Source organism: Rhipicephalus microplus, chromosome 3, assembly GCF_043290135.1.
Source record: "Rhipicephalus microplus isolate Deutch F79 chromosome 3, USDA_Rmic, whole genome shotgun sequence".
Taxonomy (NCBI): domain Eukaryota; kingdom Metazoa; phylum Arthropoda; class Arachnida; order Ixodida; family Ixodidae; genus Rhipicephalus; species Rhipicephalus microplus.
Window position 1 is genome coordinate 39,419,895 of NC_134702.1, and position 14,672 is coordinate 39,434,566.

The window sequence follows — 14,672 nt, forward strand, 5'->3', positions numbered from 1 at the left end:
TTCTCTACAAGCTTTATCCACTTCAGAATACATGGGCTTTATAGCAGTTCCAGTTTGTCGTACGGTAAGTGTTGAAATATATGGTAGCTTCTTGGTCGCGAAGTCACTTTTTCTTTATCTGAAAAAGTGCAGTATTAGACACTACAATATTCTCAACATCTTACCGCACACATCGATGAAATCGCGCTGTTAGCAGCTTCCCCAATCGTGGTAACAAGTACTTGTAAAACAGAACGGCATGACCTCAGCGTAAACGGTATACACGACACTACCGTAACTGCCAAAGCCCCTTAATTTCCGCGCGAACGTTATACAGCGAGGACGTATACGTACGCAGGCTCTGTTCCGGGTAGTTGATGACCCAGTCAGCGGACGAGCCCAGCAGGTAGTGCAGCAGGAAGGCGACCTTTTTGGCTCCGGCAGGCTTCTTGGGTGCCGGCTTGACTCCCCTCGGCAGCCGCTGCATCGAGAGCACGAAGCCGTCTCTCGTCTCCACTTCGTACTCCTCCACGGGATAGCCCTTGTCGGCGATGATCTGCGACTGCGCGAGTAGTGTGGGGCACCGTGTGAGGGCATCAGTTGTCATTATTGCTGCGATAATATTAATTGTTTGGGGTTTCTATACATCCCGATACCACGGCATGGTTATGAAGGATGTCGTAGTGGATGGCTCCGGAAACTTGGAACATCTGTTCTTTTTTTTTAACGAGCCAATAATTTTAAGCATAAGGACAACTAGCAGCTCATCTCCATCGAAATACGGCCGCTGCAACCGGGATTCCATCCCGCGACCTTCGGTTCTGTAGTCGAGCACCACGACTAGTAGACCACTCCGGCGGGTAATCGTATACCAACTACTTGTCAGAAAACGCTAAATATCTCTTTAAGTCTAATATTCTCTCAGAATAACGACGACCATTATTAGTATGAGCGTGAAGTCACCCTTCTCCCAGCAGCACGGCTTGTCAACAGCAATAAGAGTCACTTTTATCGGGTTGTTCTGCTTCAAACAAAAAAAAAATGACGTGTAAATACGCTTTTGAAATTTTCACCATAAGCATAAAACTTGCTTTCACTTCCACCCTTCAACTAGCACCTTCTATAGTTTTTGGTAAATATATATCATGGAAGCGCCGCCTCAAATCACGGCTATAGCTGAGTTGCCAATGCCCCCCCTCCCCCCCCCCCGCGTTCTTCCCTATGCTCATGTAAACGGGAAAGGCATGCTCTGTATTTCCTAGTAAAGCATCTTTCATGCACTCTTAGTCAGGTCCCGCTTAAAGGGCTTATATGAAAAAAGTCTAGTGTCCTGTCTATAAGTAGGACATGATGTATACGTTGCATTGCCGCGTCGCAAGTGTTTTGTGAGTAGGCTTTAGGACGTGTGCAGTTAAAGGGGTGGGGGGTTCTTAGCCTTACTATAACTAAAACAACAGCCTTGACCACAATATGAATATCACAATGACCACGGAAATGACGCTAGTGTATATGCAAAACGACGTACTCAACTCCCCCCCCCCCCTCAATAAAAATGAATTCCTGCGAGAGAAAGTTGAACGTGCGTAGAGTGCAGATATAGAATAGCTCAGCGATGAAAGGTGCATATTCGAATATGAATATTGCAAGACTCGGCCGCCGGAGCAATATTGCGAGCTCGCTACAGAAATGGGCTTTCCAAGGGGCGAGTAATGTATACCACCACCGTTACGTGGCGGCTTGCGGCTTGCAGCGAGAAGGTTTTCAATTTCGCTTGGTTTCACAAATGGCATCGTGATAACGGCACACGTTTTGCGTGGGTGTAATACAGGAAGAGTATATGGCACTTCCGCGGCCACTTCCGCGCGAAAAGTGCTTGCGTAAGGCGGAAAGCGGAAACAGACAGCCACGTGCATGACATGCCGCATTGTTCTTGAAGAATGAAATAAACATTGACACAAAAAAGAAGAAACATGCCAAGAAACGAAAGCTGAGCGATGGGACGCCGGATGTTTTGTCCTCATCTCATGGTGGCAGCTCATCTTTCTTAAGTCGCTGATACTCTGGTCATCGCACCCGTTATAAATGGCTTAACGACGTTGCTGAAGACGAATATTGCAGTTTGTTTCTTTTTTTTCTGGCGTATTATACCCTTCGGCATTACGAGCTTTGGAATACCATGGTGTCGATCCCTACCAAGAGTTGTCCGCGGAGGCCACTGTCTATCCATCACTACCCCCTTGGCTGGGTTTGGAGGTCGGGGGGAGGTGGTGGATAGGCATCAGTGTATGAGGACAACTTCGGGAAAAACGAGGCGTGTTAGCCCGAAGATGAGCCTCCAGGTTTAATCGAACATTTAGCCATCTTATAGCATGGCTTCACCTTGTTACTTGAATGTGATGCTTGATATCCTAACTACGTGAATTCATTCAGCCGTTGTTGTTGTTTGTCGTTGCCTCACCAGAGACGCTTTTCTTTTTTATATTATATTTAGCAAGATGCTTGTTTGTGTTAGTTAATACTCCACTAATTGTTAAGTAGCGCTACTTAACTATATTGAAGTTTGGTTTTATTGAAAATCGGCTCTTCTTCAAAAGGCGTCTGTGTCGGGGTGGAGAGCCACCCAAGATCCCGAATGCATTCTGCTAAATGCATTTTCTTATCTTATTTTTGGGCAGCAGATAATTTGGCGGAGTCGCGAGGCGGTCGGAGTTCACGTGAGGTGACCTCGGAAATGCCACGTAATCCAGCCCTCATTGGTGTCATTTTACCGTCACGAACATTTGAGGCTTATCAATTCATATTAAGACATCTCATTTTCGTTGAATTGTGCATATGAAGCCAACGTGTAAAAGAACATGAACAAGTGAACGTCAGACAGCCCTTGGAGCTATGTAGGGGAGAGTGTGAAGAGGTAATGAATCGACAGAAAATAAGTGGGCCGCATTGGCCTTTGAAAAACAGATATCTAATTCTGAACGATGACTCTGAAGATACGGAAGCATTCTGTATCACCGCGTTTCCAATGTGCGTAGGAAACGAAAAGTACAATGGACACTGCACATAGCACAGTAGTACAAAATGCGGTCTTCTTTGTTACTCAAAGAAAAAGAACTAAGCTTCAGCTCAACTATGAATTAAAACGATGCTAAATACATCAACAATAGCATTAAAACGAGAATGAGACTATACGTGAAATTTCATAGATTTAAGTGGCGAGATACGAGGATAGTTAACTTTGCAGAGTTCTCTGCCACGGTATAACTTCACAAGAATTCGTTATAACATACGAACGCTTGTTCGCGTATCACTTCATGTGTGTAGCAAGTAAACACAAATCCAAGTTTTTTTTTTTTTTTTCATGACGTAAGTGAAGCTAGACAAAGCATTCGCCATTAACAAACTATAAGGCGGCTCGTCCTGCACTTATTCCCTGCCATGGTTAACACTTTCTAACGACCAGTTCACTTTCTGTTATCTGAAGTGATCGCGCTAGTCGTGCAGATTGGCTGAAACAGAAACAATTAAGTCTGTGCGAGGTTCTAATGGAAAGAAGTACAATCGTTTGAAACGGGGAAAGTATCATCCGCGCGCCACTGCACCACTGAATGGTTGTTTGCGTTCCTGGTAATTAAAAAAAAACGTATCGATTAACTGCTGACCCTAAGGACGCGGAATGGAATCCTGTTTGCGGAGGCTGCATTTCGATGGAGGTCGTGTACTTAGATTTAGGTGCACCTAAAACTACTCTAGGTGCTCATGATTACCGGAGCCCTCTGATACGGTGTCCCTCATAATCGTATCGTGCTTAAGGGACCTCAAAGACCAACTGTTACTATTAAACGTATCTACTAGGTTCATATAAACAATTTTCAAAGTTTATAATTCTCGAAAAATAAATATATCTACTACGAATCATTTTAACATTCTAATATCTAAATAATTAACTCGGGAAAGTTTCACGATGACAAAAAACAAACACCTGGCAGAAAGGGGAGCGCTTAAGAAGGGCATGACACTTGGAGAAACGGATACAAGGTATTCCCCAATTCACCAAATCCATGGGCTCTAGCCTCAAGTTTTGTTTATATGTGCCATTGCATGTCCAGAAAACTGGCTAATTTTCTCAGCCTCTCTTCAAGTCTGTACCACGTGATAGCATTTTCCCTGTTTTACTTTCATCCGCTCGCTATCCAGGCGGGGAGAAATTTAGCCCTACGCATATTCCGTAGCACCAATAACAGGGAGCCGAGTTTGTACGTATTCATTCGAAAAGAAGCAGGGGTGTGCCAACACGGACGCGAGAAGGAAGTCAGGAGACCGCGAACACCGCAAAGGCGTCGGTCGTCTCCTGACATCCCTCTTGCGTCCGCGTTTCCACCCTCTGTCTGTCTGTCTCTTTCAGACTGTACCTCGAGACACGCGGTACAGAATGCCAAACAGAGACTCGATCACCTATAACTACGCCAGCAAACTAGGGAGCCTACATGAACAGGCGGTCATGTAGGCTCCCTACAGCAGACAAGCCCTTTACGCCGACTCACAACATGTTTCCACGTGCCACGAAACGCGATTAGAGTGGCGTGGCGGAGTGTGCAGAAAGCGTGCCGTTATCCGCGATAAGGATCACCAGCTGAGGCGCTATTCCTTGGTGGACGTCTCACCTTCACGCTACCGCACGTGCCGAATTAAGTTGGCATCCGCGCAATGTCTTGTTCGAATGGCATTTCTCCAGCGTAACATCAGTTAGGCTATCTTGTTTCGCAAGTCATATTCATTGTGTCCCACACTCCATGTATTTACTTTTACAGTTGTTATTGTCTTCTTTTCCATGCCTCAAGCAAGCCCAGGTGTCGCAAACATTATTTTAAGAAAGGAACTGTGTCCGGATCAGCAATCGAACACCTATGCAATAAATGTTCAATGCTATTTCTGCGAGCTACATACAAGGTTTTTTTTTTTTAAAGCAATGCAGATTTGTCCTTAAGAAACTATGAAAGGTAGACACTTGTCGTCTTCGCAGCCGATTTCCAGGCCAAGGCGAAAAGATTTTTAAACTAATTAGATGACGTAGGAGTGTATAATTGATAAAAATAATTCAATTAACTTCCTAATACTAATTTTAGAATAATTGTCTATATGTTAAAGTTGTGATTTCTGACGTAGACTATCTTTACCCTATAAAAACCACCATAAAAAAATAAAAATTTTGTTCAATTATTTTTATCACAGAATAATTTCTAAGTTATCTAATTAGTGGCAAAATCTTTCCGTCTCTGCCTGTAAATTGGCTCTGAAGACGACATGCACCTACCTATTGTAGTTTTTTAAAGAAATAATCCATATTACCCGAAAAAAAAAACACCCTGTATATAACACGTCATATGAGTAACTGACAATTGCCGAGAATCTGGTCCCGGAATCCTATTAATATCATTCCGGCCCTATTCGTTCTGTTGACAAAAAAAAAGTATGAAAAGGTGAAGAAGAATTACTGGTTATCGCCTCCTGTTGTCGCCGATAAGGAAAATGATGAAATAAGCATGTAATGCCACTAAATTTTGTAGGTGGAATCAGTTCTCCGGTTTTCCTGACGTGTGAACCTCTGCTTGTAAAATTGCAAATGACGAGCTTTTTTGTTGTTGTTCAATAATTCAGCGTGTAAGAGTCGAAGGTTTCAGATTACCACACAATTTTTGCTAATTTATCTACAGCGCAAGCAGCGCCGCACTAGCTGCGGTGGAAATTTCTCCATATCGATGTTCGTAAACTGTACAAGTCACACAGGCGAGAGAGATAAAGGGAACAAAAAGAAGATTATTATTCGAAAATCACTAGCATAGAGTATCTAGGAAAGCCACGACAACATACGCCTAATATATTGATCGACATTTCGATCACAGACAAACGACGAATAAAGTGGGAGCATCGACAACTCGGGCGGTAAAGGTGTCGATCAGTAAACGCCAAATACCAGGCTTCAGTTAACCTAATACAGTTGATAGCTTACCACATTTCGGGATATGTCCGGGTCCACGCTGTCGATGGCCGACGAGCCCTGGATCCAAACGTGAGCCGCGAAGCAAGCCACCATCACGGCCAGCACGTGCTTGGTTCCAACGAAGCCCATGACGCCGCAGGTCTTCGACGGCTTCGGCGACGTCAAGTGACCACGCGCACTCGTCTTTCGACGAGGCATGCGCGGTCGCTACGCCCGTCCCGACTTCCTTTTTGCTTTTTCTTCTTTCTTTCTTTCTTTTCCCTAGCAAGCAACTCTTTTACGCAGCCGGGGCAGACAGGCAGTAAGCCCACCGCTAGGGAAACCGCCTGGCGTGCTGCGCGTTACCGTGTTGCGTAAATGCCCGGTCGGCGATCTGGACCGAGGGCCAGCGGTCGAAGGCGAAGACGTCGTTGCACGGCCTCCGTCTCCCCGCGTGGTTGGTTCAAGGTCGGTAACATGTGTTGACGCAACATCACGTGGCTACAAACAGGGCCTGAAGAAAGAGGAAGATAGACGACTGGCGCTGTTTGTTGTGCGGATGTGGGGGCGGCGGACTTTAGCGAAAGTGACATTATGGGAGCCCGTGATGCGTCCGACGATTAGATAAGCGGCGCTGACATTCGCGAGAGACCTGACCCCGGCGCTGCCGAGGTCTCTTGTTAGAGTGCAATGCTCTTTCCCTCTCTTTCTCAAATCCTGCGCGCCATTCGAACGACAACAGTGTTACCCGATAGTCGTTCCGGCTAAAAATGTTCCTTGGCTCTGTTGTCTATAGCGCGTGCGCACTCCACGGATCCCTCCTTATCGTCCCTTGCCACCGAGCGGCCTGCCGCAGATTACGTCATGTGCGTATCTGTGAGATCGCCGTAGCGGTAGGTCGATTCCCAGTGCAGCCAGGCACCGACCGCTTTTTTTTTTTTTTTTTTTTTTGCTGGGGAAGTGGGGTTACCTGTTACGGCACTCGGAAGTATGAGGGCTCATCACGAGTTTGTGATGGGCATTTCGAATAACTTCAGAGCACTCATGCTAATCTCAATACCACCGCGACGCTGCGCCATTCAAGTTAGTTATGACCGGGCTTCATTGTGGATTGCAGAAAACCAAACCTCAAACTTGACCTCACTCTCTCTGCTAAGATTTCGGACAGCAAGGCTTGGGGAGGTATCTGTCTTTTAAAAATTCCGGGGTGCCTTTTTCGGGGAGCCTGTCGGAGCAAACGGCATTCCAGAGCGTCCAAGCCTCCACCACCCGTATTGAGAAGCGTGCGTTCTCGGTTTTCCAGAAGTTCTGAGGGAAAAAAAAAAACCAATGCCTGGAGAACATACACAACTCCGCGTCAGCTCTTGAAGGCGGCTTCCCACAAAACCGGTGGGAAGCCATAGCCGAAGTCAGTGGAACTGCGAAGACGCCAAACTGATGGCGCGCTTCTATCCCCACGTCTGGTTTCCCACTCTTTCACTGTTCAATGGCTTAGCTCCATTCCCTCGAACAGGCTTGCCAGCGGCTACGCAAACTGGGATACCCAAAGGTGTCGGGCAGTTTTCGTACAGGTAGCGCTGCTGCTTTCTGCACAGCCTCGTCATCAGCTTCCAGGAAGAACGGGGTGAAAAAAAAATGCAATAAGGTATCACGGACAAAAAATAAGAGCGCAGCTAAACGGAGCGGGGTGCACAACACATATACGTGCTTTACATAAACGCAGACTGACAAGCTTTGCGACCATGCCCGCCGTCATTGTGCAGCAGCTGGACACGACGACCCTCTTTTAGCGCTTGTCTCTCTTTCCACTTTGTGACCCGACTGCGATCTTCCATCGCTCGACTGGGTGCGTTACTCTGTCCCCGAAGTGGGGCGCTTGCTTGTTTAACTACAGTGTACCTTGACTAAGCTTCTCCCTCTCGTCCTCGGTAAGTTGGAGAGAGGGCATCGCGTCACTTCTCGACCATGAAGTTACCCGTCAAAACCTTTACTCGTTATGCTCGACCATTGCTCTTTGACTTGGATGCTGCCACGAGTCTGATTTCGTCACGAGGGGCAAGTCGAGAAGCGTCGTGGCAAACGAATACTTAGAAGAAAAAAAACAAAAACAGAAGTAGAACGAACTTGTTGCGAAACTGACAGACTAAAACTATAAACTCCGGAAAACACGGGCATGTCGGCTTGAAGTTCAGCGCGAACACCAGCAACCATTCGCAATGGCATAGTGTGTGTACGCTGTATCCTTTTCCCTCGTGACTGTCGCACCCTGATGCAGACAGTTACGGGGCTCACTTTTCTCTTCTTTTCCCTCTTATAACCACTTCTCTGCCATGGGCAAAAGCGCACATGCGCAAAACTCGTCAGCGGTTGTGTCGGGAAGGTAGCTAATTCTTAACACAGTTCGGGTTTTATTTGACGCCGACAGCACATCGGCCAACGTAGAGTTACTGTATAAGCTACCGTAAAGGTAGCATATACAGTTACTCTAGGCCGACGGCACTATCAGCGCCGCGTAACAGCCATCGCTGCAACACATTGCACATGCGGAGCATGTACTCCGCGATGCACTCTATTTCTCGCACGCACATGTTATGGATACGCTTGCTGGTCGTCTGCTAGTCCCATATAGCCGGTTAAGCTTATACATCCTGTAGTTAAGGTTAATTATTTCCTTACTTGCAGTTTTCTTTAATAAACACTTCCAATGTAAACTGATTTATGCTCATTTTTACATTCAGGCACCCATTCTCAATCCAGATGGACCTTGAGATGACCTTTCCCACTTAAATTGTTCCCATTGCCAAGAAAAGTTGTCCGTGAATATAGATGAAGCACAAAAAGAAGCGACCCAAACGAACTGCGCGATCGCCACGGCACGGGAATCTTGGCAACATGCACAATCTCGCGAAAAAAAGTTTATTCTTTTTATTTTTGTATATTTTTGCATGCATGCTGGCCAGATTCCCACGTTGGCGGCGATTGCGCAATTCGTTTGGGTCGCTTCCTTTTGTGCTTTCGTTTTATGCTTCCGTTAACAAACGCGAGAAAACGTTCGTCGAGTCTACTTCGTGTTCCCGTTGTTTGTGCTACTTCCGTCTATGTGCACTGCAGCTGACGAGAAACGCGCGGCATCCCCTCTGCTGCTTTTGTCTGTCGTCGAAGTCGAACGCACCCCTCGATTTCGACGTTCAGCAAGAGCGTTTTCGTTCGTTCCTTCACTCGTTAATTTTTCTCCTGCCTTCTTCCTTTGTTGTCTATTCGTTTGTTTGCTTAATAACATCCTCTTTAATAATAATAATAATAATAATAATAATAATAATAATAATAATAATAATAATAATAATAATAATAATAATATAGGGTTTTATGAGAGATGCCGTAGTGGAGGGCTACTCTGAAAATTTCAACCATCTTATGTTTAACTTGCGATGGTCGCAGGTTCGGTCCCTGGAGGTAGCAAGTTATCTTTTCGTCCCCTTTTCTTTCTTCCCATTCACATTACAATTACATTTAATAACACTCCCCTCTCAGCGATATTTCGGCCCACCTCTACCCAGAGCAGTGGGAAGGCGCCCTCCACTACGGCACCCCCGAGATCGGTCGGGCACTCGTTTAGCGGGCCCGGGCTGTCGCCCTATAGTTGCCCTATAGCTGTCCTGAAATAGGAACCCTCCCCGTATTTTTTTTGTATTTAGGTAAAAATGATTTCATCGTCATCTAATAACATCGCTTATACTTTCTGGGCATCATTGACTGTTAGTTCTCATAAATATTGTGTATCAATGGAGCATTAAGTCAACGTTCATTGTTTAAGTAGCGGTCCAGAAACCTCGCAGTGCTTGTATCAATGAAGTGCTTGTTTTGAAATAAAATAACGTGTTAATTGTTAGCGCACTTCCAATCACGCGCCCCTGAAAGTTGTCGTCTTCACGTAACTGTTACCGTGCCAAACATTGCCCGTCTTTACTACACGGACGCTGACAGCAGTAACAGCAGCAGAGTGGCAGCAGTGGGAGCCACAGTTGTAACAACGTCCCTTGAACGATGATTTTCTGCAATCTCGAAGGTCATGGTTCTGCTTGCTTGGTTCAACCGATTCCCGCTAGATGGCGTTGCCTATTCAGCCCTAGCCAGTCGTAAACAGAACCCATGAACCGCTCACGCCATTCACCATAGAAACACGAGGCGGTCCTTTTTTCTATAGATCAAGCAGAAACGTACAAGAAAGATTTTATTACGTCTCTTGATGCACGGAGAAGTATTTTTTTTATTGCAGCTAGTCTGATTACAAGAGATTAATTGTAACCGGACGCTCTCAGGTCATCGGGATCATTTTCACAAATGTCCCACTCGTGGCACACGTCGTAAGGTTTTTTAGCTAATAATTTCTTGACAAGTAAGGCACTGCCGTTGAGAACATTGCTTTTTTGGTGTCTTATGTTGCCATTTAATTCTGACAAATTGTCCGTTGCCTTTGGTGTCCTTTTAACAAAGATTACAGCCTGGCAGATGGCTGTACTTTCAACTCGAAGGTGGATGCACTCATGCCTTAACTACCTAATAGCGGAGTATTCTAGTCTGGTCCGAACGCATGGTGATCCTGCGGATGAAGAATGTGACTGAGTATGTATATACACATTAGCGGAACTATTTTAGGGCCAAAGCTGATTAGGACCTAGCCTTGTCTTCCGTTGGGTTATGGTATAGAACCGTGGCTATAATAGAAACACACGTAAGACAAAAAAAGAAGGGGGGGGGGGGGGGGGTACTATACATTTCAACGTAAACAAAGGCTAATTATAACGTGAGAAATCAATGTTGGCGGCTAAAATAACCTATCAGGAAAAATATTGATAAGTTGGTCTCCGCTGAAATCGGCCTAAATGTTGAGGCTTCTCAAGGAACCCTGTATCATAAAGGCAAACGTCGTGAGCACTATATGTCTCAAGACATGGACCCTTAAAATATCTTTCCACTCTAAGAGTGGGTTCTTAGATTCACTTTCGAGGCATGTGCTCCACTTCAGCAATTCTCTAAATCCTCCTTGAATTGCCTAAGACAACTGCAAGGCGAAATAAATTTGCGTTTCTAAACACAAAGTTTATGTCCCCCAATTTACATTGAAACGGGCAACGTTCTGATAACGTACGGTTTCTCACCCGTACCATACCCAGAGTTTCGCCTATATACTCGTCATGATTCAGTTCATAAAAATGCGTGGACTTTTTTTCTTTAGTCACGAACGCAATCAGGCTGTCCAGTTTCAATCACCTGCCATGGGTGAGGCTTATCTTGCCTTCCTAATCCGCCACAGTGGAGCATGGGCTATGGTGCGTGGCTGCTGACCAGAAGGTCACGGGTTCGACCCCAGCCGCGGCGGTCGCATTTTTACGGAGGCGATACGGTATAGAGGTCCCTGCTGTACTGTGTGACGTCGGTGCATGTTAAAAAACAACAGATGGCCGAAATTTCGGGAGCCCCCTACAACGTCGTCTCTCATTATCATATCGTGGTTCTGGGACGTAAAGCCTTAGATATTACTATTGTCCACACTTATTAAGTTCGACTCGATACAGGCGCAAACGATGTGCGTCGAAGGGCGTAGCGAATCCCGTCACATACAGAAAAAGTGACTGAGAGAAACGCGTGGAAGGTTTCTCGTTTTGTACGTCAGTGAGGATGCCATAAACGTTAGCTTTCGTATTGAGATTTAGTATTGATATAGTGTTAAGCAGGAAGCACTCACCAAGACAAGGAAGAGAAATTTTGCGGACATTCTTCCAGATAGGCCCCGAACGTGAGTGGGGGCAAAATTGGTGAACACTCACGATGCCATGGCTAATGTTGTGGACCGTTTACCGTGGCTCATACCCACATTGGTGGATTGTGAAAGGGGTGAGTGGTTCGCTAAAGTTTTGCGAAACTTAAAGATAGTGTAGTTTATAGAATGGGGAAGTTAAAATCATATAGGGATTTTCTATGCTCCGTGAAATGTATAAAACTAAAGCTTTTTTTCTCTCATAAATTAGTAAGCTAATAAAAGATATAAATCTATATCGTGCTCTGATTTTTGGATAAGTGAATACCTAGAAAGATAAGAACAACGTCTGAATCATTAACCACTCGGTTTCATTAACGAAGTTCCTCACAGACACGTGAACTTTCGCTTTGCAGAACCAAGAAGGGGAGGCTCCATTAGACAAAACTCAGGCAGAGATAAATCCAGTTTAATATTAAGCACGTAAAGGTGTTTCAAATAGGGTTCTTCGTGGCACAATTTCCTTTTAATGTCTCCCGTCCAGTCGATCTTTGTGAGCCGTTTTCGCTTCAAGAAAAACATAATTCATCGCGCCCACTTCGGTAAATTCTTTTTCGCTTCCTGCTCTTGTAGCTTTCTCCCATCTTTCTTTCTATTTGATCACTCGGCTCTTTTACATCACCGTTTTACTACTCAATGTTTTGTTTACTTTGCTTTGTAATTTTGAGGAACTAACGTACACGCTGCTGTGATTTTCACTGATCTCCGAAAATAGCGGTTCGCCACCGGAACCCATACTCGAGGGCGCCTACCGCATACGCTGGCAGAGAATGATGACATTCTTTCGTGATCGAATATTCGTTGCCGAAGATTGAAATGCGTGCGAACCTAGTTTTATGTATACTTTTTTTTTCTTTCAGTTATAGACGGCACTCTCTCGGCGCGGAGAAAAGTGACGCCTGTGCGCTTCACGATGCCAATGGAAGCCTGCTGTTCTACAGTACAACAGGACCGGCCGCGGCAGGTGACTGTTGGATAAATTCAAAGGTGCTCGTGAATTTGTGATTTCAGGTATGCGCGTTCCTGGCACCAAAAAGGAAACAAAAGGCAACCCTACTTTACCGTAGCGATTCCTATCTTAAAGCCTTGTGCACTTTGTGTCATAAAGTGAAATCAGCAATTTCTTTAGTTAGACGGTGTCTAATTAATGCGAAAATATAGACGTAGGCCAGGGAAGTGGAGAGGGTGAGATGTATTAAGAGTAAAGGCTGGGGACCAGCAGAGTAACTTGTTGGGCCAGTTGGTTCATTCATGACGTAGCTTATGGCGCTTGTCCTTCTCGCCATAAGCTACGTCAAGATGTTTACCAGATGTGCGTCTCAGGCAGAGTCGTAGGCAGAATTTTTTACGGTGATAACTTCTTGGTTGACGTATGCATGTGGGAGGTAGTGGCCAGATACTGCACCAGGGTGGCCAATTCTTCTCTGATGAGTTAGGGGGAGACAGAAGGTTAGGTGGGCAGATGAGATTAAGAAGTTTGCGGGTATAAATTGGCAGTAGCAAGCACAAGACCGGCTTAACTGGCGGAACATAGGAGAGGCCTCTGTCCTGCAGTGGACGTAGTCAGGCTGATGATGATGTTGATGATGCTCAACTTCTTGATTCCAAGGGAGGTGGGGGGGCACACCTGTTTGAAATGGTCATTTTTCGCTCTGCATGTCATGGCAAAAAAAAAATAAATAAATCGGGGGGCAAGGGTTTGGTATTTCACCCCTGGCTACACCACTGATTTCCAGTTAGCAAAAGTTCTTTCACGCCATAGTTCGGAAAACCAAAGCATAATTATAGAGAAAGAGCAAAATAAGAATGATGCGTATATGCGCCGCGGCCAGCGTCAACAGATATCGAACGGTAACGACCGATATCTACCGGCTTTCGCAACGAGTCTCCTATCTAAGCCATGCTGTGCATCCGGGGTGCGTTAGACCTGTTGTCTCCCGCTGCAAAAAAAGAAAAGGCAATTAGGCCGTGTTCCTGGTGACAATGACGGAGTTTTTACATCCGACCCTTCACCTCACGGATACGTAACTCATACTTACAGGCAAGGCCAAAACAGTGTCACGTGCTTCTGGAGCACTTGATCTATCTGCACGCGTACAAGCGAAGTATAAAGTGTCTTGTGCTATTGCATTCTTGTTTACTCGTGCTTCCTTTTCGTTTTTTACTCTATTTTCTTGAACGAACGACAAATAGTCGTATTTAGAACTAACAAACAAGAAAGCCAGTTAAAGCTGTCAGAAATAACATTCCCTATGATTTCCTTGGTTTTATTGTCTGTTGCAATTAATGTTGTATTGAACAAAAAAAACAAGCCCTTACAATTCCCTTTCTTTCATTCATTCGTAGCGCCCCGCCGCGTTGGTCTAGTGGCTAAGGTACTCGGCTGCTGACCCGCAGGTCGCGGGTTCAAATCCCGGCTGCGGCTGCTGCATTTCCGATGGAGGCGGAAATGTTGTAGGCCCGTGTGCTCAGATTTGGGTGCACGTTAAAGAACCCCAGGTGGTCGAAATTTCCGGAGCCCTCCACTACGGCGTCTCTCATAATCATATGGTGGTTTTGGGACGTTAAACCCCACATATCAATTAATTCATTCGTAGCAAAAGTCTCGTTCTGGGAGACTTGGTTCATTCAGGCAGTATCCGAGGGATTATTTGTCAGCTGCCAGCTCGTAATGAGATCAGGTGCTACGGGACGCCAGCAGGCAAAGAAAAGTGTTCCACACTTGCTGGTATGGCTGACTAACACTCCCAGGCTTAAATGAACATACATGCCCCATAACATGGACGGCAAGATGAAAGACGCAGTTCAGGTTATGCAGCATCGCATGCGTTATTCGAAGATCGTAGTTTCGGCCCCTGTCGATGGCAAGACATCTTTTCGTCCACTTTTCTTTTTTCA

The 14,672-nt window shown here is 45.5% G+C and overlaps 3 protein-coding genes across 3 annotated transcripts in view; 1 reads left to right on the forward strand and 2 right to left on the reverse strand.

Moving 5' to 3' along the window:
- LOC119176431 (uncharacterized) overlaps nt 1–6,225 on the reverse strand; it is a 54,602-nt gene extending 48,377 nt beyond the window's left edge. Inside the window, exons 1-2 of the mRNA XM_075887823.1 lie at nt 5,987–6,225; nt 334–541 (exon numbers count right to left, since the gene is read on the reverse strand). Of these exons, the coding sequence (XP_075743938.1) occupies nt 334–541; nt 5,987–6,175 (397 nt within the window). The 5' untranslated portion in view covers nt 6,176–6,225. The remainder of the gene's footprint in view (nt 1–333; nt 542–5,986) is intronic.
- A 3,949-nt stretch (nt 6,226–10,174) lies between these two features.
- Nucleotides 10,175–14,672, reverse strand: part of LOC119176401 (uncharacterized) — a 75,094-nt gene continuing 70,596 nt past the window's right edge. The window contains exon 5 of the transcript XR_012894232.1: nt 10,175–13,714. The gene's annotated coding sequence lies outside the window, so the exon portion shown is untranslated. The remainder of the gene's footprint in view (nt 13,715–14,672) is intronic.
- The window catches only part of LOC142803688 (uncharacterized), a 94,766-nt gene continuing 92,741 nt past the window's right edge, over nt 12,648–14,672 (forward strand). The window contains exon 1 of the mRNA XM_075889278.1: nt 12,648–12,738. Within this exon, the coding sequence (XP_075745393.1) occupies nt 12,688–12,738 (51 nt within the window). The 5' untranslated portion in view covers nt 12,648–12,687. The remainder of the gene's footprint in view (nt 12,739–14,672) is intronic.